Here is a 23,342-nt window from a genome sequence, read left to right on the forward strand (position 1 = left end):
CGCCATGGCGCGGGGCGGAGGTGGCGGCGCGGCCGGGTGCGTGGAGCGGGGGCGGCCCCCGGGCAGCGCTGCCCTCCGAGCAGGAGCGTCCTCGGCCCGCGGGGCCCGCAGGCAGCCCCGGCCGGGGGGAGCCTGAGGCTCCTGGGGAGGTCACTGGTGTGCGAGGAGGGGGCTGGCGAGTTCCTGCGCTTGGATATTTGTTATCCTCGCAATTCCTTATATCTGAGGGCTCTTGTGAGCTACTTGGAGGCTGCTCTGGCTCTCGAGTGTAAAAGATGGAGGAATGGGCAGCCCTGAGGATTGTCCTTTGCCCACTCTGCGAGTGGCCTGTGAGGGCTTGGTCCAAAGGCTTTAGTTCCAGTTTTCCAGCTGGAGGCTGTGAGGAATTTGATGATAGATGGGGGGGAAACCTTGGTGAGGATGAGAATTAGTAACTATAGTAACTATATAAGAAGTGGGCAGTGTTATACAACACCCTATAGTGACTATATAGGAAACGGGCAGTGTTTTTGTGCTCAACGTTACGTTAACCCCATCTCGCCTTGGCAGCAGCCGGAGCTGGATGTGCCATTCCCTGCAGCGCGGGTGGTTCCACGCGGCCGCCACCGTCCTCGGGAGGAAAACGGGTGCGGAGCAGCAGTGGCTGGAGCGGCACAGGAAGGATCCCTTCGTGAAGGCGGCCAAGCAGCAGAGTTACCGTTGCCGAAGCGCCTTCAAGTTGCTGGAGATGGACGACAAGCATCGCATCCTGCATCCCGGGCTCTCTGTTCTGGACTGTGGAGCGGCCCCCGGCGCTTGGAGCCAGGTTGCTGTGGAGAGGGTCAATGCCCTGGGTGCCGGTGAGTGCCTGTGCAGGTGGGGATGATGCTCCTTTCGGAGCCCATGAGAAAGCTCTGCTGATGGGCAAGGTTCATGGGCACAAATCATCGCCACAGGCACCGGCAGAAATTTCATGGAGCAGAGAACTCCAGATCTCTGATCACAGGGGGATAGTGAAGCAGATTAATTATTGATATGGTCTGGAGAAATTGAGTCTGTGAAATAAAAACTTACTGTGAGGAGCTGCTGTAGGAGCCGCTAAGTCTTCTGCTTAGCTGAGTTGGAGGTAGTTACTTAGAGGCTGCAGAATTTCTGGACTGCCAGTCTAGAAAAAAAATAACAAAGAGCAAAGAGTAGCCCTTGCTTATCTGGGAGAACTCATTTTTAATGTTGTAAATGGATTAGCATGTAGGAATCCACACATCCAGATATGCACAGCAAGCTCTTTATGGACAGGAGAACTCTTTGTCTGGTGGTATGTTTTTCTGTAGCACGGAGCTCAGTTATATGCAAGTCTTTTGCAGCACTTACATAATAAAGAGTGATCGGTGTGTCATTTATTCTTATGACAAGCCCTGTTTTCTAGATCCCACTGTCCCTACTGGTTTTGTCCTTGGAATTGATCTTCTGCACATTTCCCCGCTGGACGGAGCAGTCTTTCTGTCGAAGGCCGACGTTACAGACCCAGCCACGCTTAGGACGATTCTCAGCTTGCTTCCTGCAGGGAAGGTGGATGTTGTCCTGAGTGACATGGCCCCTAATGCAACTGGCTTCAAAGAACTGGACCATCAGAAGCTGATCAAGTTATGCCTAGGCCTTCTGGATCTATCCCGAAGTATTTTAAAGCCCAAAGGAACCCTACTCTGTAAATTCTGGGATGGGCAGGACTCCCATCTTCTTCAGGGGAGACTGAAGGAGCAGTTTCAAGATGTGAGAACTGTAAAGCCTCTGGCCAGCCGGAAGGATTCTGCTGAATCTTACTACTTGGCAAGACTTTACAAAGGGAAATGATAACTGAGAACTGCAGATCATCAAATTGGTGATCAGGCACTGGCTGGAAAGTTTTACTTGGCATATATTTAATATAAGCTCCCAACTTTAAATGTTGCATTTTTGAGCACTACCTGGGTTAATATGCTGGAAATCTTATGAACAATGCTTTTCAAATACAAAAAAAATGAAACGAGGATGGTGCCCTACTGCGTTTATCCACTAGTTATACAAGCAGAGACGTCCAATTTAGCCTCTCACCTGTGGAGAAATCTGCCAGGAAGAAAATAATCTGAAAGGAAACCTCCTGGGCTGGAGTAATGAAAATAAAACAGTGTTTATAGTGCTTTTTTTAACATGTGTGCTTGAAAATCATTGCACTACTACTGCTGTCATATTGGAGATTAACCACAAAGGCAATTTCCAAAACGACAGGGAATGACATGAGGAGCTTGAGCCAATTTATTTCCTCTTTGTCTTTCTTAAAAGCTAGTGCAATTTATTAGCTCATGTGAAAACAGATAACACTTCTGCATGTCAGAATCTGCCCCTATAGGCTGTCACTTATGTTCTGTAATGCAGACATGCAGAGTACAGGACTCTGGCTCTGGGATACTGCAAGGCTTCATTGCTTTACCTAAAGGCACACGATGTCTTTGGTTATTATTACTTCATGTACTCATAACTCCAGCAAACAACAGAGGATCATCACAGTTGAGAAGATAATTTTTCCCTGTGTTTTCAGTAGTGTTTCATATTTCACTAGTGATGTTTATGAGGTAAAATGACAAGATATTTCTTGGATCCCAGACAGGTAAAATTATTTGTTGAATTGCTAGAATTCTGTTTGTGAGAATAAACATAGCTGCTATCTTATCTGGAAGTGACAACTTTTACATTAAATAGCTCTTTTATCAGCCTGAGTGAGCCTTGAGTTATAGGAGGGCTGGTGGCACCGTCTGCTTTTAAAGCTTCCAGGTAGTTATAGTCACCTCTTTCTGAATTGCTTAAAAATTTATCAAGTTATGACTACTTTGTATGACACCTTCCATTCTGGATCTCTGTACTCAACATTGTGCATGAAAGTTTTAGCCAAGCGGGCTCAACTAGGGAGCTGCATGATGATTTGCTTGTGTTTGGGGGAAGAAATACAGCAGTCCTGAAACTTCAAACGTACTTGAAAAACCTCTTACCTTGTGATTTGCAGGAAGAGCTGCACCGAGCAGGGTGGTTTTGTTATTCACGTGGTTTTTACTTTTTCTCCTCTGCTTGCAGCTGCAGGAGGGGAGGGTGGGGGCTCAGTGGTGGGAACACTGGTATCTGCCTGGAGGACAGGGTGAGAAGGACGCTCTGAGTGACCCTGGAAAAGTGCTAGAGAAAGGAGGGAAAGAAGGAATAAATGGGACAAGGATGGGGGAAGCTAGTGCTGATAGGGCCAAAGTGAGGAAAAGAAAAGGTTTGCAGAGTGGGATTGCTGAGGAAGAGCTGGAGGGAGGCGCAGGTGGGAGAGAATGAGCCCATCATGGGCGGTCCAGCTGCGCCCATTTGTCCCTGTCCGTAATTGCAGCCTGACCTGGGAGCCAAATCCATGCGGGAAGCAGGAGAAGCTGTTGAGGGCGCTGCATATAGCAGTTATTACGGTAGGCGGCCCGCGTACTAGCGGCATTACGGCGGCGGCGGGCCCTCTTCTCGCGGGAGGCGGGCGCGAGTTCTCGCGAGATCGCGGCGGCGGCGCGAGGAGGGAGATCCAAGCGGCGGCAGCGGCGGTGAGGGCGGCCCCGCGGCGAGCGCAGCTCCCCGCGCGGCTCCCGCGGCCTCCCCCGGCCCGGGGCACCCCCACAGGCGGCCCTGCCCCCCGGCACCTCCTGCTCGGCCCCGGCCGCGTTCCGGCCGTCCCCCTCGGTAGCCGCCAGGGCTGCGGGGCCTGCGGCCGCGGAGCTGGGCAGCTCAGCTTTGTTTTTTATTTTTGCTTTCCTCTGTAAAATCCCTAATCTGCCCCGTTTCCCCAGGGGCGTGCGGGAGCCTGGCTGCCTGTTGGCTCCTGTCTGTTCTGCCTGTGTCCCACCCGCCCCAGGTGAACCCCTCGGAAGGGAGAGTTGTGCAGGTCTGTGCAGGGAGCTGCAGTTGCACTTAGGGAAGTGGCCTCTGAGCTTGGGAAGCCTCCCCCCTAAAACCTGTCTTCCAAAGTGGCTTTTGGAAATCAGAATCAACTCGCCTCATCTGTGGTAGATGTCCCTGCTCGGCTGGGATTGGGTCTCTCTAGAGCCCTGGAAATGCGCTGGGGAGGAGCAGTGAGGGCTTGGTTTGTTGGTGCTGTGTATCTCCTCTGGCACAGGGTAACATGTCCCCTTCCTTCAGGCCTGGGAGAATTTGGTCTTGCACGCCTGTGTATTTATGGGCTGAGATCCAGGGGAAATTGTATGTAAATACAAGAGCACAGCTTTTGGTGGAGAGCCAAGTGGGGAGAGGTCCTGCATCAGTCTCTCAATTTTTAGCTTCAGTTCGTATTTTCTGTTTCACCTGACCCAGCAGGAACCTGTGAACCCATTAGCAGTGACCACAGGTGGGTCCTGTGCTCTGTAAGGAGGATGTTCTTGTGCTCAGCACTACCCAGGGCAGTGGGTCTCGCCCTGAGCAGAGCAGCTGGTCTCCCTGTTTTGCTCTATTTTGCTGACCCTTTCTGTGCCTTTGCAGAGCCATGGAGGACTTGGAAAACAACACCACGGTCTTCTCCACGCTGAGATCCCTCAACAACTTCATCGCACAGCGTGTGGAGGGGGCGTCTGGGCTGGCTACGCCAGGCTCCTCTCAGAGCTCCCTGCAGATGCAGTATCAGCAGAGGCTGCAGGTGAGGGGGCTGCTGCTTGCTCTGAGCCCCAGCAGCACTTCGGTGTGGATATAATCTGATTCTACGCATTGCATTGATTTCACTAAGACTTGACCGTTCCGTCTAAAACTATTCATGTACACTCTGCAATGGAAATGTTTGTTTTGGGTGAACATTCTGAAATCTTTATTTTTAAACATTAGTTTTAGGTGTATTTCTGTCTCGTGAAAATTTAAGGAAAGTCTTCTTTATATGAGCTCACAAAATTAATTTGTAAGCTGTTTGCGGTCTGCTGAGCCTAGTACGGATCTTTCCAGTAAGGTATCTTCTTACTGTTTTTCACCTTCTTTAAAGTTTCTTTGCCTTGACACATACAGGAGACTTCTGCTTGTGTTTTGTCTTTGCTTGCTAAGCAGTTGAATTTCATGAGGGGAAATGATCTCTCCTTCTTGGCTGGTTGCTATTACTCTGATGAAGCCTGGGGAATTTGTAATTGTCCTTCTTCTAGGTAGCAAAGTATATTTTTGTCAGAGGGCCTCTGGAGGTTGGGTGAGAATCTTCTTGAGGAACTTAAAATTGTTTGCATTTAACAATGATATGGGTTTTTGAGTGTGTTGTTGAACTCCTGGCCTTAGGTTCCCAATCTGCAGCTTATGTGAGAAGACACAAATGAAGTGATAATTTCCTTGTAATTTTATAAAGTACTAACCAAGTGTCAGCCGGATGGTACCGGGTGGGTGATAACTGTGTTACTGAAGTGCTGTTAATGATGTGTAATATCTCTCTTCACATATGAACTGGCCAGTTGGAAGAGCAAGCTGGGCAGATCCATTCCAAGTCCCAGCTCCTGCAGGTGGAACGAGAGAAGATGCAGATGGAGCTCAGCCACAAAAGAGCTCGCATCGAGCTGGAGAAGGCAGCTAATACCAATGCTAGAAACTACGAGGTAAGTGTGGAAGCTGCTGGTGGTTTGATATCATAGGCCTCTATAAGGACATATGTAGCAGGTTTACATTAGTGTTTTAGTTTGAACAGGGCTGAGATCTTGATCTTGTGCTGTGCTTTGCGTTTATGTTGTATCGGCTGCCTACACTAGACTTTTGGATGCAACAAAATTGAAAAATGCAGTGCAGGAGCAAACATAGTGTTCTGTAACTGCTAGTGGATATTCAGGGCAAGGCTTGAGCTAATTTGTGGTAAATACTCCTGAAATACCTACTGTGTAGGCATTGGGCTCCCAGCGCCAACTGTTTGGCTCTACTGTTCTACTTGCAGTGTGTTTTGTTACTTGTTGCTGTCGACCAGAGCCAGTGTGAACATTAGCAGCTTTTTTAATTGCGGGATTCTCTGGTCTATCACTAGATTCTATTAGTTTGGCACTGAAGTTGTCATAAGTAGCAATAACAAAAGGTCTTGTTTTTTTTCTTCTCCCAGAAGTGTTTAAACCTTTTCCTCCCAGGTGGTTCTAAATGTTCTCTGGCACAACTGCAAACGTTTAGTTCGTGTGACTAATTAATTGGAATAACAGCAGTGCCAGCTTTGTGCTGTCAATGAGAGAGCTTGGATTGATAAGACAGTGAACCCTACTCAGGGACTAATAACTTTTATTGCTTTCTAGTTTTATGTCTATATGTATTTAATTGTGTTATTGAAATAAGCATTAGAGCAGTAGATTTTGTACCATAATAAAGGTTTTGTATGCAGATGACTTTTCTAGAAAAGAAATCTCTTAAAAAGCAGAAAATACATTTTGTTATATATTTCAAAGGGTGTTGGGAGACAGATTTAGTGTATGGTTGTGAAATAGTGAGGCTGTGACTAAATTCCTCGTTCCATCTGAAGTCAGGTGATCTTGGGATTAAGCCAGGAGGAGTTCAAATTGGAATCTAGCTGAGTCAGTCACAGAAACCATTGAAATACTGGTACAAAAGGGAGCAGCAATAATCCAGCACCATGGTAATTACCCTGCTCAGATTCTGTGTTTTCTGAGTCATGTGGATAAGGTTTTAGGAGCCCCCCCACTGCTTTGCATAATCCTTGCTTACTATGTAAATCCGTGTCTTGATTTGCTTTGATTAGCAAAGCAATTTACTGCACCCTTTTCAATAAGTGCTAATCAATTTGTGGTAGGCATAAACTGGAATGGTATATGAAAGGTTGTCAGAGAGCAGAAATGGAGCAAATGTGGTTGAAAAGCCTGAGCCCATGCAATGCTGGCTTTTTTTTAATAATTAGTGTGGTTAAACTTGGTTTCTTATCTATTAAATCAGAAATTGCAAAGAGAAATTTGTCTCAATTCAAGTATTAAGGCTGAGATTCTGAAAGTAAATTTACTGTGCAAGGGTCAGTTTTAAATTGGAGCACAAAGTGTTTTCTTATTTGTTGGTCTGTAAAGTATGCAATGGAGTCTGTGAATCCATGTTATATTCTAGTCTTAATGTTCCCCTCTAAGACACTCAGACTCTGCTACTTTTCAAGCTTCACTAACAGGTAATTCCTTGGCATCGAATTGCTACCAGGGAGATTTTGCACCTCTCTAATGTGAGGGTTAAAACTATGGTCTTAGTAACATGGTGTCATGATGATGTTTATATGATTGCAGGTAGGAAGAGTAGAGATCACTGTCGTGCTACTTTTTTCCTTGCTTATTTTATTTTTTTCTTCTTTACAAGCGAGAGGCTGACCGTAACCAGGAGCTGCTCACACGTATAAAGCAATATCAGGAAAGGGAAGTAGAAGCTGAAAATAAACTGAAAGAACAAATGGAGCTCAACAAATCTTATAAAAAGAGTATGGAGACAATGAGCAAGAAACTGCAAGAGAAGGAGGACAAATTAGCTGAAGCTAATGAAGTAAGAGTAAATTTCTAATCCATTCATAGCTTCAGGTGACTTTGAGGATCTTGTGAATTGAAAACGACTCCCTTTCCATCCTCTCCCCAACTCCAACAGGAATCTGTGCTCATTTATGGGAGATGGCATTGTAACTAGTGTATTTGTAATCTCTTTTAATTTGTTGTCCTGCACCAGCTGTCACTCAATAGCTATAAGGCCTTACACTTTCTTCATGCTTAAGCATCACTGGAAATGTAATGTATTTGTGTGATAAAGCAGGTAAACATACTTAAGGTGTGTTTCAATTCTCAACAACAGAAATAAGAGGACAGTGATGACACTTGAGAGAAACTAAACGTATATGAAATGCTTGTAGCAGTTCCATTTCTCTGTGTGGTTTTTTTTTTTTTCCATCAATACTAGGATAAGATACTATGGGTGTCTCTAGAGAGCACCTGGAAAATATGTATTTATATAGATAGATGTAAAAGCTAAACATCTCAAAATATCTTGTCTGGTAAATGGAACTGAGTGCTGTCCATGTGAACCAAACCTTTGGAGAGCCTCAATTGTTTTTGAGGAAAGAACAATTTGGTTGACAGATGAAAACATGTAAAACTTTTCTTTTGCCTTTTAAGGTGACGTTTGCAAGATTGCAGGGTTCTTTCTGGATTCACTCTTTTGCTCTTGTGTTGGATTTGATATCTGTATCACTGTCAGTAATCTCCAGCTTGGAGACTCACTGGCCCACTTGTTTTCTTTCTTTTTTTTGTCAATTCAGACAATCACTGTATTAAAAGGGAAAATATCTGAGCTGCAGTGGAATATAATGAATCAAGAGATGCAGATGACGAGCCAAGACTCTGAGAAGCAGGAGCTGATGGAACAACTGGATGTTCAACAAAAGTAAGCGGGGGGTGAATGACTGGGGCGGGGGGGAAGAGGCAAAGGAACCTTCAGTCTTCTGCAGCTACTGTCACTCGGAAAACTTTCAACAGCATTTGATTTCTACTCTTCAAAGGGGTTCTTTGATCTGGGTGTGCAGGTTATAATAGTTGTTTGAAACTAGCTCTGAGGAGCAATTTAACTTTACCTTAAAGGGGAAAAAATACTTAAGCTAAAATCTTTCAATCATGTCGTGTGCTCATGTTGCAGAGTTAACAGAAGGTGAGTGGGTGGTAAATGCTAATCTGAATTTTATAGAATGAGCAATATAGAAATATCAAGCCACAAATCATAGTTTGTATATATGATCAATATGACTTATACAGGAGTAGCTGAAAGACACAATGAGTGTATTCTTCCTTGCTTTTGGATTCTCAGTTCCAAAAGCATTGTTTATTGCTCTCATTCAAGTTGCATTATTTTATCGTAGGTATATGTTTGTTGGTTTCAGAATGACAGTGGCTTTTTTGAATGTTTCTAAAGGTCTTAAGAATGTCTCTGAATTAGATGGGAAGCTGAGTCTGGGGCCATCTTCTGTGATACTAACTTGCATACTTTACTAGAAGTATTTGAGAATGTTTGACTACTGCATGCGACTGGTTCCTAGTACATGATTTCTGTTTGCCAAGTATCTCCTGTGTCTACATCTAACAGAAAATGGCAAGAGGCTACTCAGCAAATCCAGACACTGCAAACAAGCCAATCCTTGCTGGCAGAATATGAACAAAAGATTAAGGTGAGTAAGCTCTGTCCAGGCTCCAGGTTCAGTTTTTAGATTGTTTCATAAAAGACCAAAATAGTCACCTTTTAAACTCTCTTGAGGAAATAGATTTTGTCATGTTAAGGATCTGGTCTGCTAGCCGGAGAGAAATGAAGTTGGCCAAAATCAATTGGATGGACGAGGCTACCCATAACTAGCCTTTATGTGACGTTCTTCATCTTTGTATCAATAGGTTGGAAAAAAAAAAAAAAATTACCTATGCTTTCTCTATAGAGAACAGATTTATATCCTTAGGCAATACTCTGGAAGAAGTGCTGTCTTTGATCTTGTGCCAGAGCCTACTGCATTAGTATTCTAGAGCGATCCTTTTTAAATGGTGGAGGATGATCCTAGCAGCTACAGTTAGGTTCCTACTTCTTGGAAAATACTTCCTTTGGAGCTGCAGTTAGCTGTTCGTTAGGTGTTTTAGAAAGTGCAGCTACTTGTAAAACTTTCAAAACCACTGCCTTAAATGTGAGCATAGAGATGCTTTCTGTCCTTCCAAGTTAACCTGTAGGTTGGTGGAAGATTTTTTTATTATTTTTTTCCTCTTCTCTCTCTCTTCCTTCATTTTCTTATCCTCTTGGGAGAGAGATACAAAGCGATGCTTTTCTTTGGGCAAGTAACAGTAGCATTGCCTGTGGTTTCCATGAGGGAAAACTACGCTGAAAGGCAGCTTCCCTACATTAGGCAGCAGAGCCATGGGAAGGAAAGGTGGGAACACAGGACAACTGCAGTAACCAGACTGTAAAAGAACTCTCAACAAATGTTTGAGCCTTTCTAAGGGGGTGGAGAGGAGCTTAGTTCTTAGGAGTTTGGAGATAATCATAGTACTTCTCTTGTCGCCTCTTCTTTTCCAGGATCTAGAACAGAAGTTTTCCCAGCAGGAGCATGATGCTTTAATTGTTAAGAACATGAAGGCAGAACTGGCCCGCTTCCCCAAAATGGAGCGGGAATTGCGACAGCTCCGAGAGGAAAATGTCTATTTCAGGTGAAAGGAGGATTCGGTTGTTGGTAGGGCTGACTTCTCTGTACCTTCTGCAGTTGCGTTATAAGGACATTCAAATTCCTGCAGCTGGCTTATGTGGTTTCTAGTGTGGCATGTGATAGTGAACTTCTGTATAGGAAATTTCAGAAAGAAATGTAAATATTGTGTATAAATACTGCCTCAGAATTGAGCAGTGTTGTGATGGCTACTAAGTGACAGGATTTGAGATCTGTCATCCTCCTGATCTCAGTAAGAGCTTCACAGAATGAGTATTGATCATTTTGGCAGGTGCTAACTATTTATTAGAACAGACTTAGTGTTTAAAGATAGTGATGAACTGATTCTATACAGGTTTGTGAAAGAAATCCCCGTAGAGAGAAGGCAGCTGAACATATCTGTAATAAGTTATTGTTTAGTTATTGTTACCACTGCTTTAAAGCTGTTGTGCTAGCATAATATTTGGAGAGTCTTTTGTTTAAATCTATAAAGTATTTTCATATAGACCTCTGTAGAGCAGACTTTCTGCATTTCTGAAGTGGCAATTGATTTGCAACAATTTGTTTTAAAAGTGTTTGTTACTCTGTTTCCTACTCAAAAAAAAAAAAAATTTCCATCCTTACATGCATTAAAAATAGCCTAAATTACCTGAGTATCTGATCTTGCCAGCTTTTTTCATACCCTAAAATTAAATAATCTCTTAATTTTGTTCTCATGGGTGTCTCACTTTCTTGGAGTTCTCTCACTCATTTTTAGGCCCAGAATGATGATATCAACAGGTTAGAGATCACATGTTTGTTTTTAACAGTTTTATTTCACTCTTGCACATTTCTTAAAGTAAACCCTGAGTATCTGCTCCTTACTGTGTTTCAACTCTGCTTTCAGCCTAACTGAAGCTGGGAATTGGGCGTCTTTTGCTGCCTGTCATGCTGTTTTGCTAGTCGGTAAAGCAGATATGAATCTTCAGTTTGTTTAGACATGATCAGGACAACACGTAGAGTGGAAAAATACAGTTCAGTAAAGCTGCAGTTTTTGTAGCAATGCTTTTGGAGTGAAAGTTACAGAAGTGAGTGGGCTGAATGTTGTGATGTTTGTTCATTACCTTATGCTCCTCTCATGTATATCTGGAAGTTGTATGTGGGGATTGAATAGTGTGGTTCCTTAATGATTGCCTTGCTTTTTGTCCTAGGGAAATGAAAGAGAACAACGGGTTGCTCAAGGAGGAGGTGGAAGGGCTGCAAAGGAAGCTGGAACGCTATGAGAAAGTGCAAGCACAGCTAGTGACTCTGGAGTTGGAGAATGAGGTGAGGAGCTAGGAATGCGTGGTGGAGGAGTAAATAAGGGGTTGCTTTGTTGCTTGTCCTGTCTTTTGGTCTGATTCTGTTTTGTGTTATTTGCTGTAATTACTAAGTTGAAACCAGGCATTTTCTAAACTTAAGTGTCAACGTGAAGGGAGTTATGGCAATGGATGGTAAAAAACACAAAGGATATCTACTCTTCATCTGAAACGAAAATTTTCTATAATGAATAATCCCATAATAGTGTTTTTTCTATCAGAAGCAAGAAAGACATCAAATGTGTGGCTTTTTGTGTTTTAATATTGAGCTCTTCCCAGATATATTGTTGCTGAACTACGGATCTTTGTATTGCTCCTCAAACTGGCAGCTCAGAATGTTTTTTCAGTGAATATAATTGTCTTGCTTCCATCCTGTCAAGATGGTCAAGAGATTAACCTACATGCCTAAACTTGCTCCTTTGCAGAACTGTAATGACGACTAATCAGTTTTAGATGGCCTGATCTGATATTGACTGAAACTGAAGAAGCTGTAGGAAGAGCTAGAAGGCTAGAGGGCCCTTGAGCTGCTATAGAACTTAAGGTGGAAATGCAAATTGTTTTCCCTGCTACCCGGAGTCTAGTCTGCCAAGGTGTAGTACAGTGGGGATAGCTCACTGGGTTGGGTAATGCATAGCTCTGAAGTGGATTCCATGTGTCTCAGAGCTGTAGTGCCCAGGAAAATGTTTGTGAGAGCTGGAGAATGACACTACAAAAGTCCTAGATAACAAGATAATGAAATTCACAGGGGGAAAAAAAAAAAAAAAAGAAAAGATGCCAAATTTGAAAGGAGAATAAAACTATGCAGGAAAGGAGCTGTTACAGCATCACTTTGTCTCTAACCCTTCCTTTGATCTTTATCATAGAAACTTCTGGGAAAATTAAAAAGCTGGGAGAAACTGGACCAGAGCACTGGCTTAAATATCAGGTACGTGCTCAGAGCTGAGAAGTTAGAACTCTTGCACTGCTGTGTATTCCCCTTTAGTCAGCCTGATATCTGAAGCTTGTTGATCATGTTCTTGTGATCTTGTCATCCTGTGGATGCTTTTGGAATACCTTTTATTACATATGAAAAGAACTAAAAGATGCAAACTATTATAATTCTGTCAAGTGACAAATATTTTCTCACCAAATCAACTTGACAGGTATCTCTGAGGGTGAGTTCACTTTGAATCCGTGAAGTTCTTGCATATAGTTGCATTCAAGTTTAGGTAGAAATTCTGCTGGTATAATCAGTAAGCTTTGAGAAGCTCTTTTTTCTTTATGCAGAGAAAAGAATGTCTTACTCATGGTTAATTTACTGTAAGTGCAACTTCCTTGAAAACTGATGTTGAAATACACTGCTGGATCAAGCTGTTGTGGACAGAGGAAAGCCCCTTAAATTTCTCTGTGTTATCTGCTTTATAAGGACAATAAGCTTGTTTCTGGAGGCATGCAAGTGGATAACACACTTGAGGCTCCTTTTTTTTTCCTGCTCAGGATATGTGTATTTAGATGAAATTAGAATTGTGTTAAATATTCTGTGGCAAGGAATGGACAGAAATAGTGGGAATCCTTTTCATAAAACTTGTCCCATCAGACAGTGGAGTAAAAGCATTTTACCCACCTCAAACTGTTAAAGGTTTAATCAGGTAATTTCACAGTGGGAAAGAAATGGAGACAAGTGATTCTGCCTGTTGAAGTCTAATAATTACTTTGTGTAAAAATACAATATCCACTGTAAAATGCTAGGCTTTTGATTGGGCCATGTTGTTTGCTTCTATTAATAATGTCCTATCCTACTGAAGAAGGAACTGCTCTTGAGAAAAATTGCCTTTTATATGAAGCGGTCCCCAGTGGAACTGGGTGATCCCTTTCCTTTCCTCTGCTCCTTTTCTTTTTTTCTTTTCCCTTTTCCTAGACTTCTTATAGCCTGTTCATTTCAGTCAGGAATATGAAGAGGACAAGTATAAAGAGCTCATTTCTCCGGGAACCCAATTGGGACATGCCAGTGGTGACAGCTTGAGGGGAATTAATTGCCTATCTCGGAGCAGAAGAAAATAGGAACAAGTTGGAGGGTTGCCCCAAAGAGCCAGAGCACTGTGCTGTTTACTAATAACAAGATAAGCAAAGAAAAGGAGAATACAATATGATTTCTCATCTTATTACTTTCTTCACTGGGGGGAAGAGCATGCAGCTGGTGAATTTTTGAGAGGATAGCTTTCATTTCTTCCAGCTCTTCCACAGGGCATCTCTTCTGTCTGCTCTCGATGACTTCTGCTCACTGATTGCCTGGTCCCAGCAGGCCTTTTGTCAGGTCGACTTATGATCGGGCTTTTGAGTGTAGTTTTGAGTGTAATTTTATGTAGAAACATTTGGGAAGGAGGGTACAGCTTTTAGGAGTGTTAATTTTAATGTTTTAGTACTGGACTGTGTTTGGAACCTTAGGAAGAACTAAATGTTTTATAATGCTGCTCTTTAAGGGGTGGGGGAAATGGTCATTAACAGTTTACTCATGTTTGCCTATGCTGGGCTCAATTATCAACCAGTTTCTGCCTCAATTTATTCCATATAAAGTCCTGTCTTTTGACTCATCTTCCCATAAACCAGGAAAACAAGGACAACTTTTTTAACCTCTAGTGAATGTTGGGCTATTTCTTGTATTGTGTTGTATTCTATCCAGTGTTCCCTGTGGAATTATGCCTGCCTCCTTTGAGTTATTTTTTCAGTGCCCAGTCAAGAACCAGACAAACCTGGACAGGCTTGGTTGTTTTCTCAGTTGTGCTGTTAGTTCTGGTAGGTTCCAGGTAGCTTCTTCCTTGCAACTTCCAACATATATTTTAATGGGAAAATGTTCCTCAAAGGTTGCAGGGTGTGTGAGAGGAGGCAGGGAGTTGGTTTTGATGACAACACGCAAAACCGTCCACGAGATGGCAACCGTTCTCCTGCTGCCAGGGAGAACCAGCACACGTTGCAGGCTCGGCCTGCTCTAAAAGCCACTGCCGAGCACCCAAAAGTCAGCTCGTCTAAGGAAGATTGTTACTTGCTGCTTTCAAATCCTTTCAGAGATGTATAACACTGCATACGTGCAGTTGCTGTCTTGTCCCCTGTCCTGTAGGGCTTCTTTCTACCTTATGGTAGTAATGCCGTAGGAAGAGGACTTGCATAATTGTGTAATGACACAGAATTCAGTGATTTATTTTACTCTTTTTCTCAACTTGCACTGTAAATCTTGCATTTCCATCACCTGTTTGTTCATTCTCTTTTTAAAAGAGTTACTCAAAGCCAGCCAAGCCCTACAGCTACACCCTTCAGGACAGCGTTGTTATTGATCTGGTTTTCTTCCCCTGCTGCAGCAGGTAGAAGATACTCGGAAAATGGAGGTTTTCGTTTCATGAGCTTTTCCATTTTAAAAGCTTTTTTGGGTTTTTTTGGTTTTTTTTTTTTGTTGCTCCTTTCCTGTGGCCAGTACTGTATTTGTCCTCTTCTGAGCCAGCCAGATGGTGGTGCTCTCCTTTAACAGGTCAACACTGAAGTGCTGGATAGTGCAAAAAGATAAGTTTCGGGTATGTTTTAAAGATCAGGTGGGTTTTAAGTTAGATGCTAATAGGTATTGATAGCACTCATTCCTATCTGTTGCTCAGCTCTCTTTAGCTTTAGCAGCAGAAAATAGCAAGCTTTAAAAGGCTGAAGTTAAAAGCTATGCATGTTTCTGGAGCCTGCCTGAGGTAGGTCTCAAGCAACAGAGCTTCAGAGGGTTTTAGTGCAAGCGTGTCTTTTGAGAAGTTGCAAATAATTCCATTAGCTTGAAGTGGAAATTGAGGAGAGGATTTTTTTCCTCCTCTTTTTCTTCCCCCATTACCTTTCAAAGTCACTTTCTTTCTATGCCGAAGCAATGGCAGGCAGGAGGTGGAGAGGCCCTTTTCTGAGGGACTGTGGGATACAGTAGGGAAAGTGGAGGTGAAGTTGGCTTGTTGGAAAGGGAAGCAGCTTGCTCGGGCTCTTCTGCTCTGCTCAGCAGCTCCAGCCATGGTCTGAAGCTTTCTTGAGCTATGTCTGATAGAGTTATAGTGAAAGGCAGGGATTAGTGCTCTGACGCTTACATGACAAATCTGGAGGGACACTGAGGTTTAACAAAACATGGGTTTGGGGACTGCCTGCAGTTGTCCTTCGTCTTGCAAGGGTAAATGTGCTTAGCTTCAGTGATGGTATCGCATTAAGCTGGACTAGTTGTTTTGTGTGCTCAGTGTCCAGGCCTGTAAAGAGAAGTGCAGATTTGACAGGAATTCGGGCCAATGCTTAAGGACCGTTTTCACTTGGAGGAGGCTGCCAGCTGCAGACAGCAGACACTGATCTGCTGACCTGTCGCCTCGAGCCAAAGAAGTGAACCTGTTAATGCTGACCTGGTTTTCTTTCTGAAACATCTGTGGGCTGGCTGAGTGACAAGTCTTGGGGACGAGCTTCCTGCGTTGCCTGAGACCAATTAAAAAGAGGGGATGGTGTGAATGCGTATGTGCTTCCTCCCTGAGAAAGGGTCTAATTAAGTGGCAAGCATCTCTTTTTAGTACCATGGTTAGCACAGTTGTAATTTGTAATTACACAGGTGCTACGCTCAGTACGGGAAGTCCTTCCATGCAGATTCTGCTTTTGGAGTTGGGGGGAAGGGAGGAGAGAGGGAGGGAATAGGGAATCAAATGTCTTGATTCTGCATTTAGGGGTGGATTAGTGTGCTCTTCTTTTGTATGTGTGTCTGAATAGACAAGAAGGGGGAATGTTGGAGTTCTCTACTTTCCTTTTTGAATCTTGATTTTCTGTGCTTAGCTACCCTGCACTCTCTCTTCTTTCCAAGGCATTGAATGTCTTTCCAGTAGTGAATGAGGCTCGTAATTTTCTCCTTTCTCACAAGGTAGTAATTTACCTTTCTCTGAAGGTCTGTTATGAACAAGCAGTTGTTGGTTTTTAAATAAATAAAAAATCTGACACATACCAAGTGGTGCATGTTGAAATATTTTGATTCACATATGAGTTTCTGGATACTCAAATTTAACCAGTCGGGACAAGATGGAAGGTAAGTACTGCCAGTTCTAGTGCCATTGTTGCAGCATAATCGATTCAAAGCTGAGCAAATATCTCCATTGAAGTCGCCAGGTGCAGCCCTCTGATCTTTTATCACCAATCATGAATCTGATTATTAAGAGCTTGTCTGCTCACAGTGACTGGACAGCTGATCTCATCTTAAATGGTAATTTCTGTGGTTTTTTTGGGGAATCGGATGGGATTCTTAAGTTGGTTAAAGGTGAACCCTTACTTTTAAGGAAAATCTCTAATTGGAGAAGAAAATGGCATGAGGGTACAGAAACTCCATTTTGTGCATCCCACTTGTGTGGATAATTGTAATTTATGATCTGTGAACATGCTGAAAATTGCATGACGGCTGTTGACAAGATTCGCGATGTAAAACAAGATGTCTCATTACAGTGGGATTTCCCTGGGTACCAAAAAAAGATGATGAGCTCTGTATATAGAGAAATCCTTTAATTAAAAAGGGAGGGAGCAGAAGTTGTACTTGAGAGTTGTTCCCTCATATTTGTGAATATTTTCTCTCAAGTTTCTCTCTAGTCTTTTTGATTAGAAATCAAAAATACTGTTTTCTAATGAAGTTGAGAGTTTGATAAATATTGAAAGAAAAAAAATCCCTTTGTGAAGAGGGTCAACTTAGGCAGCTCACTAAAATGAGGATTTCTGCTGGCAAATTCTCTGGTCCTATCTGCTGCTTCGTGCTTTGGCTGTGTGAGCGTCGCAGCTGAAAGGTGATCCTACTTGGCAAAAAAAAGCGTTATCTGAAATGGAAAAGGGATCAGTTTTCATTTTGTTCAGTTCCCTGATCTGTTTTCCTATGTCCTTGCATACAGGTTTGTGAGAGCGGGGGAAAGGAATCAAGAATGAGCATCTAGGAATGGTGGGGTGATGTGTGATGTAGAAACAAGGGTTACATGTTCTGTGTTTAAGATTTTCGTGTGCGTTAAAGATAACAATGCATTGGGAGGCTTAAAATCCTGAGGGAGAAGTGCCTGAACAGCTCCAAGGAGGACTTTTGTCTCTAGAAAATGAAATGGAATTTTCAAAATAAAACTAATTCTGGTTGCTTCTGTAATTCTCTCTAATGTCTGTTGAAGCCACCATTTCTTAACGTGGCGAGTTCTTGAAGTAGGTTGTCACCCATTGAATGTGACACACTGCATATGCTGCAGTTTGGCTTGAAGCTCTTCTGTTCCTAGTTATCTTGTTGTCTTACCTTTAGAAAATACACTATTCTTCACTTTCCACAGTGCCTTAGGGCTTAGCTTTCCCTAATGGAAAGATTTCTGTGTGTGATGGAACAGTTTCTTTATTAGCTCTAAACCTGAAACTCCAGGTTTTAGAGTGTTTGGATTTGGGGAGACTTAAAGCCTATTTAGATATTGGAAGGGATTGATTTATTTAAACTTCATGTTTGGAGGGCCTGATGCCGGATCTTTGCTTTAGCATAAAGTTTAGTCCTCTGTGATTTTTCAGGGTGCTGATTCACCTAATTAATATTAATATGGCAGCCAGATGCACTTCTGTTCCTAGACTTATTAAAATATTGTAGATTTGTTTCTGCCAGTGCATTATTGAAATGCTGGGCAAAGTTTCCTGCTCTAGCATTTTCCTATCCAATATTAATTTTCTCCAAAAACACTATTTTTTTTGCTGTTCAGAAAGTTAGTGATCTTTTGCCTTTGCTATTATACCTTTATTTCCATTTGAATGCATCGGAGTTATATAATCAGAGGAAGAAGTAATCAACTCGCATCAGAACGGGGTGTCCATCCTTGCTTTGCATTTCAAAGCCCTGTGAGCAGTTGAAGAAACTCTCCGGGAGCACCAACCTAGAACTGTGGAGCCAGAGAACTGTTGCACACTGGTTTGGATCTGCCCTGTTTGTTATGGAAGTGTTTGAGGAACTTTCTTGGATGGCCTGCAGGAGAGGCCATGGGGAATAAGACATGGAGGAGATGGGGAGGTGAGAACCTGGCCTTGGAAGTGAGGGCAACAACGGACCTTTGTTGGAAAAACAAGTGTTGCTTCTCTAACGTTATTATCTTTGTTTTTATTATTGTTATCAGAATATATGGCATTTTACCTGCTCAAGTAGGAGGTGTATATCCAAACAAATAAGTTCAAGACAGGAATAGTTCTAGAAACGTGTGCAGGTGTCTTCTGCTACAAAGCAGGCAGTATAGTTGCCCCCAGGGACACAGGAATCCCACGCTGCCTTTTGTGTTGCTGCTGTTTCTTGCAGATAGTGTGAGAGCTGCTGTTGAAAAACTGTTGGGTGAAAGAAACCTCTTCCCAGCAGGTAGTGACCCTTGTTATATGTAAATAGCTTGAACTTTAGATGTTCATTCTGCTGCGAAGGAGAAGCTTTTCCAAAGCACAGACACTTTTATAAAGAGCCACTTTACTTATATTAAGCAGTCCTGCTTGCCTTAAAGTGAAATTATCATTTAAATAGCAAAGACTAATCAGTAAGGGGATGACTTGCTACTGTCAGAGGACCCAAATGCTCATGCTTGATTTTTATTCAGCCTCCTGTCTTGTCGTTTCTACACACTCAATAACCACTACAATCTCTAGCTCATTTTTAATTTTAACTTTCTCTTTCCATTACAGCATCCTTCAGATTTTCAATTCTAACTTCTCTGCTGGGTCTGTCAACGTGCTGTGCCTTTCCTCTCCCGCAGATGTGCAGAGTGTTAGACCTAACCTATCCTCAAAGTCTTTATTTTTGCTGGGCGACTTTTAACAAAAATATAAAAATGGATCCTGTGAAGGCATATTGACTTTTTTTTTTACGGGATAGCAATGCCTTTTGCAAATGGCACAAATACTCAGATCTTTTCTAGATGAAATCAAAACAAAATGCCTTATTAAGGCGTACATATATTCTCATGTTTTGCTGCCGTCTTACACTAGTGGACATGGCCTTTTTCTACTGGGCAAGAGATATTTCTTTATCCTTCCATCATGGAGCAGCTAGATGGGCTCTGCAAAACTAGTGAAGTAGCTTTTTTTCTTTTGCCTAGAAATTTGGTTATCAAAGAAAAAGAACAGTCTCATTAAAATGAACATAAGTGGAAACACTTGATCAAGAAAGCTACTCGGGAAAGTATAAACTAGGTGGGAGAAGATGGAAATCATAGGAGAATCAAAAGGTGCATGAGGAGGTTTAAAACATGAGGCTGCCTGTACTTGAAAGCTGACTATAAACTTCTGTAAAATGTAGCACACCCAAGGGAGCTCACTAGAAGGACCAAAACTGTGTGGCTGATCTATGGTGAGTGTCCTGTGCTTCTCGCACAGGAGGCAGCAGGAGAAAAGGATCAGTACCTGAGGGGAAAATATCTATACTAAAGGTTAACGCTGGCATTCAGGTCATAGGACTCTAACCTTGCTATGAGTACAGCTAGGAGGTGCTAAACCTGCACAAAGGCTGAGTCCTGAATGAAGTGTCCAGTGGAATCAGAAGTATAAACTCTGCTGCTTTGAAGATGTGGTTAGGAAGGGGATCACTGGGCTTCATAACTGCATGGCGTTGGACATAATCCAGACTAAATATCCTCTTCAGTCCCACGTTCATATGAATGCGGATGTACAACAAGCAGCAAAGAGGATGGGCTCAGAGATGTGAAGGCTGGAGCAGTCACTTTCAGTCTGGAATCCCAGGAACTGTTTAATACTGGAGCCCTGAAAATTGCAGGTGGGTAAGAAGACCTTTCAATGAATGACTAAACTGTGTCTGTCCTTGTGCCCTGATGCACATTATGCACAGCATGTGGCACTGATGTGGACAGGAACCTGAACTGTGAGAACAGCTAAGTTCCTCTTGAGAAATATGCACTTTACTGGAAAATAAAAGCCAAAGTGCTAGAAATGGGTTGACTGCAAGTGTAGGTAAGACCTGACTGTGATCTGCATCATCCAACAAGGTTTCCTGAGCATTTGATCAGCATTTGATGCTGTTTATTTTGATAGCATATAGAAAATAGTTATTACTGGTTAGTGCTTAACTTCATCAGTGCCTAGAGCAAGGATTTGTACTTCTAAAGACATTAGATTTATCACTTTTGTTTTGTTTGGAGTGCAGGTGGGAGTTCTCTGCTGGATCAGCCAGAAAAGTTTTAATTTTCTGTTTTAATTGTACTTAAACGGTAGCTAGCACTGTAACATTGGAATGGGGAGGCAAAAGATTGGGAATGTATGAATATTTAAAGTGTTTGGTTTTTCAGCATCTTTAAAATGCTCCTAGCTCTGACAAGCTAGCTTAAATGCCATGTAATACTATTATATAAGCCCTGTCCTTAAGCTAAAATCTCTTCTCCCGTGGGACCTCTTTGCCAGTGAATGCTTTTGATCAAAGCATCTCTTTACCTGGGCTGTATTTGCTTTCTTCACAAGCTCTGCTATTAAAGGAGTGTGCTTGTAGATAAACATTTGCATATGCATCATTGTTTGGAGAGAAGCAATTAATGTGACTTCTAGTAGCAAAAGTACAGCATGATCTATTCAAACAGTTATTAAAGGGACTTAGTGAACTTGAAATATTAGTGCAGTGGAAGATCAAAGTGGTTTGTGCCTCCGGGTTCCTCAAACTAGTTGTGTTTATGTAAGTGTTTTGTTATTTTAAAATAAATTTACAGGGCACAAATTGCCGTGTTAGATCAGATTACTTACTAATCTGTATCTGGACCAGTGTCAGAGATGATCAAATTGTGGTTGAGATAAGAAGATTTGGAATAACATGCAGGAGCTGAAGTAGACATGGTGTGAAAGTTTGCCAGCTCTCTTCAGAATGATTATGCCCATTTGTATAACATATTTCATATTTTATCTGCTCCACTCCCAATTTGTTTTAAACATGCAAATGAGAGACGTTGTACATTGGGTTCAAGAAACGAATAGAAAAAGTTTACTTCAAGTACAAAAGGTTATAACTGAAGAGTAATAACGAATAACAAATGTCAACCCTTGCATGAACAGAAACGTGATTCTTAAATTGCTGCAGTTGCTACAAGTGATGCCTTTTTTCACGTGAAGATTTATCTGGAGAGAGAAAATCTTGTTTTGTTTTAACCCTGTGATATGCGTTTGTCTTCCCTGTGTGGCTGCTCTTCAGGTGCCTCTGCATCCTGTGGCTATGTGCGTTATATCTGTGTCTTGTCCCCCAGAACCAAGGAGGGCGAGTAGTGGGCTGGAAAGAGCAGCCCGCAGTGAGTAACCTGAATGAGCACAAGCTCTGCACCATTGAGAGATCTGGAGCTGGGAAAATTAGAAAGATTTAGATTTTTGAAAGCAAAGATGGGAGGTGATTTGAACTCGGACAAGTCTGTGTTTAATGAAAGCTTGAAATAGTTTCTGGAAGTAACTTTTAAAGGGCTGCTTTGGGCAGCTGAAATCAAATCTTTGGGGCTGTTGCTCTTAATGAGGCTTTCTGTGGATTTAAAGTGCCTAAAAATACATGGAAAATGGAGCCTGACCCTATCAGTCGGGCCCGATCCTCCCTATGTTCCTTATAAGTCACATCCATGGGGAATGGCATCCCTGCAAGAGAACCATCCACTTGAGAAGAGTGTATTTGAAACATGTGTGCATTGAAACATCTCTCACCTTCACTGCCTTATCGTAAAGCAACTTCGGATTTGTTAGAGCTCTGATCTTCCAGTCTAGCTGCAGTGTTGGTCGTTCTAGAAGGGTCTTTCAATCTTGAGCATCTCTTCTCTCCTTTTTGGCTCTGTCTTTACCTGTTCTTTTTTTCTGTGTTATTCTTAACTCTTATCAGCAAGCTTTCTGTGCCTCTTCAAAGGTAATGGGTAATTATTACAAGAATCATTTTCTAGCATAGGTTATTCTTACTGGAATAGCCTTTAAAATCTAGTTACTTGTTTTAAACTCCGTTCCAGAGGTGCTCTGATGCAAATAGTAGGTCAGACTCCCTGGAAGTGTGTGATGGGAAGCTCTATTGGGTAGGAATAAATATGAAATTCTGGATTTTCCTGAAACCAAGGTAAGTGTATTCTGCTTTAAGGAAGCAATCATTCTGGTTCTGTAACATACAACAAACTTTTCAGTGAGGGCTTGATATCTTGCTCAGCTTTCTTAGGAAGGCAGGTATGGAGATATCTGGGTTTCTATCTGCAATATATTCAGTATCAGCATCTTCAGTTAGAAAAGTCAGCTACTCATGAGTCAGTTCCCCTGGACAATTTTCAGCTGTGCTTCATGGCTTTAAGATGATGCTTTAACCTAGTTTGGAATATTTTCACTCAATTTTGCCAGCATGTTTGAAAGCAGTTCCTCCTTCTGTGTGCCCTTTGTATTCCTGGAGTTAAAGCTTTGTGGCTACAGGTGGTTTTCTGCAAATTTAGCAGCCAGGGTTCATGGCATCCAGCCTATTTTTTGACAAGCCTTTCATTTAGATCTGATGGTTTCCAGTGTGACTTGGGCAAAAACATCTTCTGCCTTCTGGGTAGCTGGTTCATTTGTCAAAGTGACAGGACACCTATCTACTTGGCTGCCTGCAAGTTGCTTGCATAGAGAAATGCAGTTGGCACTTGATAATAGTGGATATATTTGGAAGGTTGGTAGAGGAAGAGTAAGAAAGTACTCTAATTCTCTTCTAATTAAGTTGATTCAGGTCTTAGAAAATGATATGTATACCTGTCTGTATGGCTTATGATGACTGCTAAAGATAAACCTTCTCAATAGCAGTCTTGAAATACTAAACAGCCAAAAGTGGTAGCTTTTTGCAAGATATTTTCCTGGTTTTTGTACTGTTCCTTTCAGCCGTG

At 42.4% G+C, this 23,342-nt stretch overlaps 2 protein-coding genes across 2 annotated transcripts in view; both read left to right on the top strand.

Annotated features, from left to right (window-relative positions):
* The first annotated feature begins 4 nt into the window (after positions 1-4).
* On the top strand, positions 5-2,574 carry MRM2 (mitochondrial rRNA methyltransferase 2). Its single transcript, XM_026053929.1, has 3 exons — positions 5-36; positions 550-839; positions 1,406-2,574. Exons 1-3 carry the CDS (start codon positions 5-7, stop codon positions 1,828-1,830), a joined length of 747 nt encoding a protein of 248 aa, XP_025909714.1. The 3' UTR covers positions 1,831-2,574.
* Positions 2,575-4,503: 1,929 nt separating this feature from the next.
* The window catches only part of MAD1L1 (mitotic arrest deficient 1 like 1), a 232,828-nt gene continuing 213,989 nt past the window's right edge, over positions 4,504-23,342 (top strand). The window contains exons 1-8 of the mRNA XM_026053930.1: positions 4,504-4,657; positions 5,442-5,582; positions 7,309-7,488; positions 8,252-8,376; positions 9,070-9,151; positions 10,036-10,166; positions 11,350-11,464; positions 12,360-12,421. Coding sequence (XP_025909715.1) covers positions 4,508-4,657; positions 5,442-5,582; positions 7,309-7,488; positions 8,252-8,376; positions 9,070-9,151; positions 10,036-10,166; positions 11,350-11,464; positions 12,360-12,421 — 986 coding nt within the window. The 5' untranslated portion in view covers positions 4,504-4,507. The remainder of the gene's footprint in view (positions 4,658-5,441; positions 5,583-7,308; positions 7,489-8,251; positions 8,377-9,069; positions 9,152-10,035; positions 10,167-11,349; positions 11,465-12,359; positions 12,422-23,342) is intronic.

The sequence above is a fragment of the Nothoprocta perdicaria genome, unplaced genomic scaffold (genome assembly GCF_003342845.1).
Source record: "Nothoprocta perdicaria isolate Ctin4 unplaced genomic scaffold, notPer1 scaffold_12, whole genome shotgun sequence".
NCBI classification, from domain to species: Eukaryota; Metazoa; Chordata; class Aves; order Tinamiformes; family Tinamidae; genus Nothoprocta; species Nothoprocta perdicaria.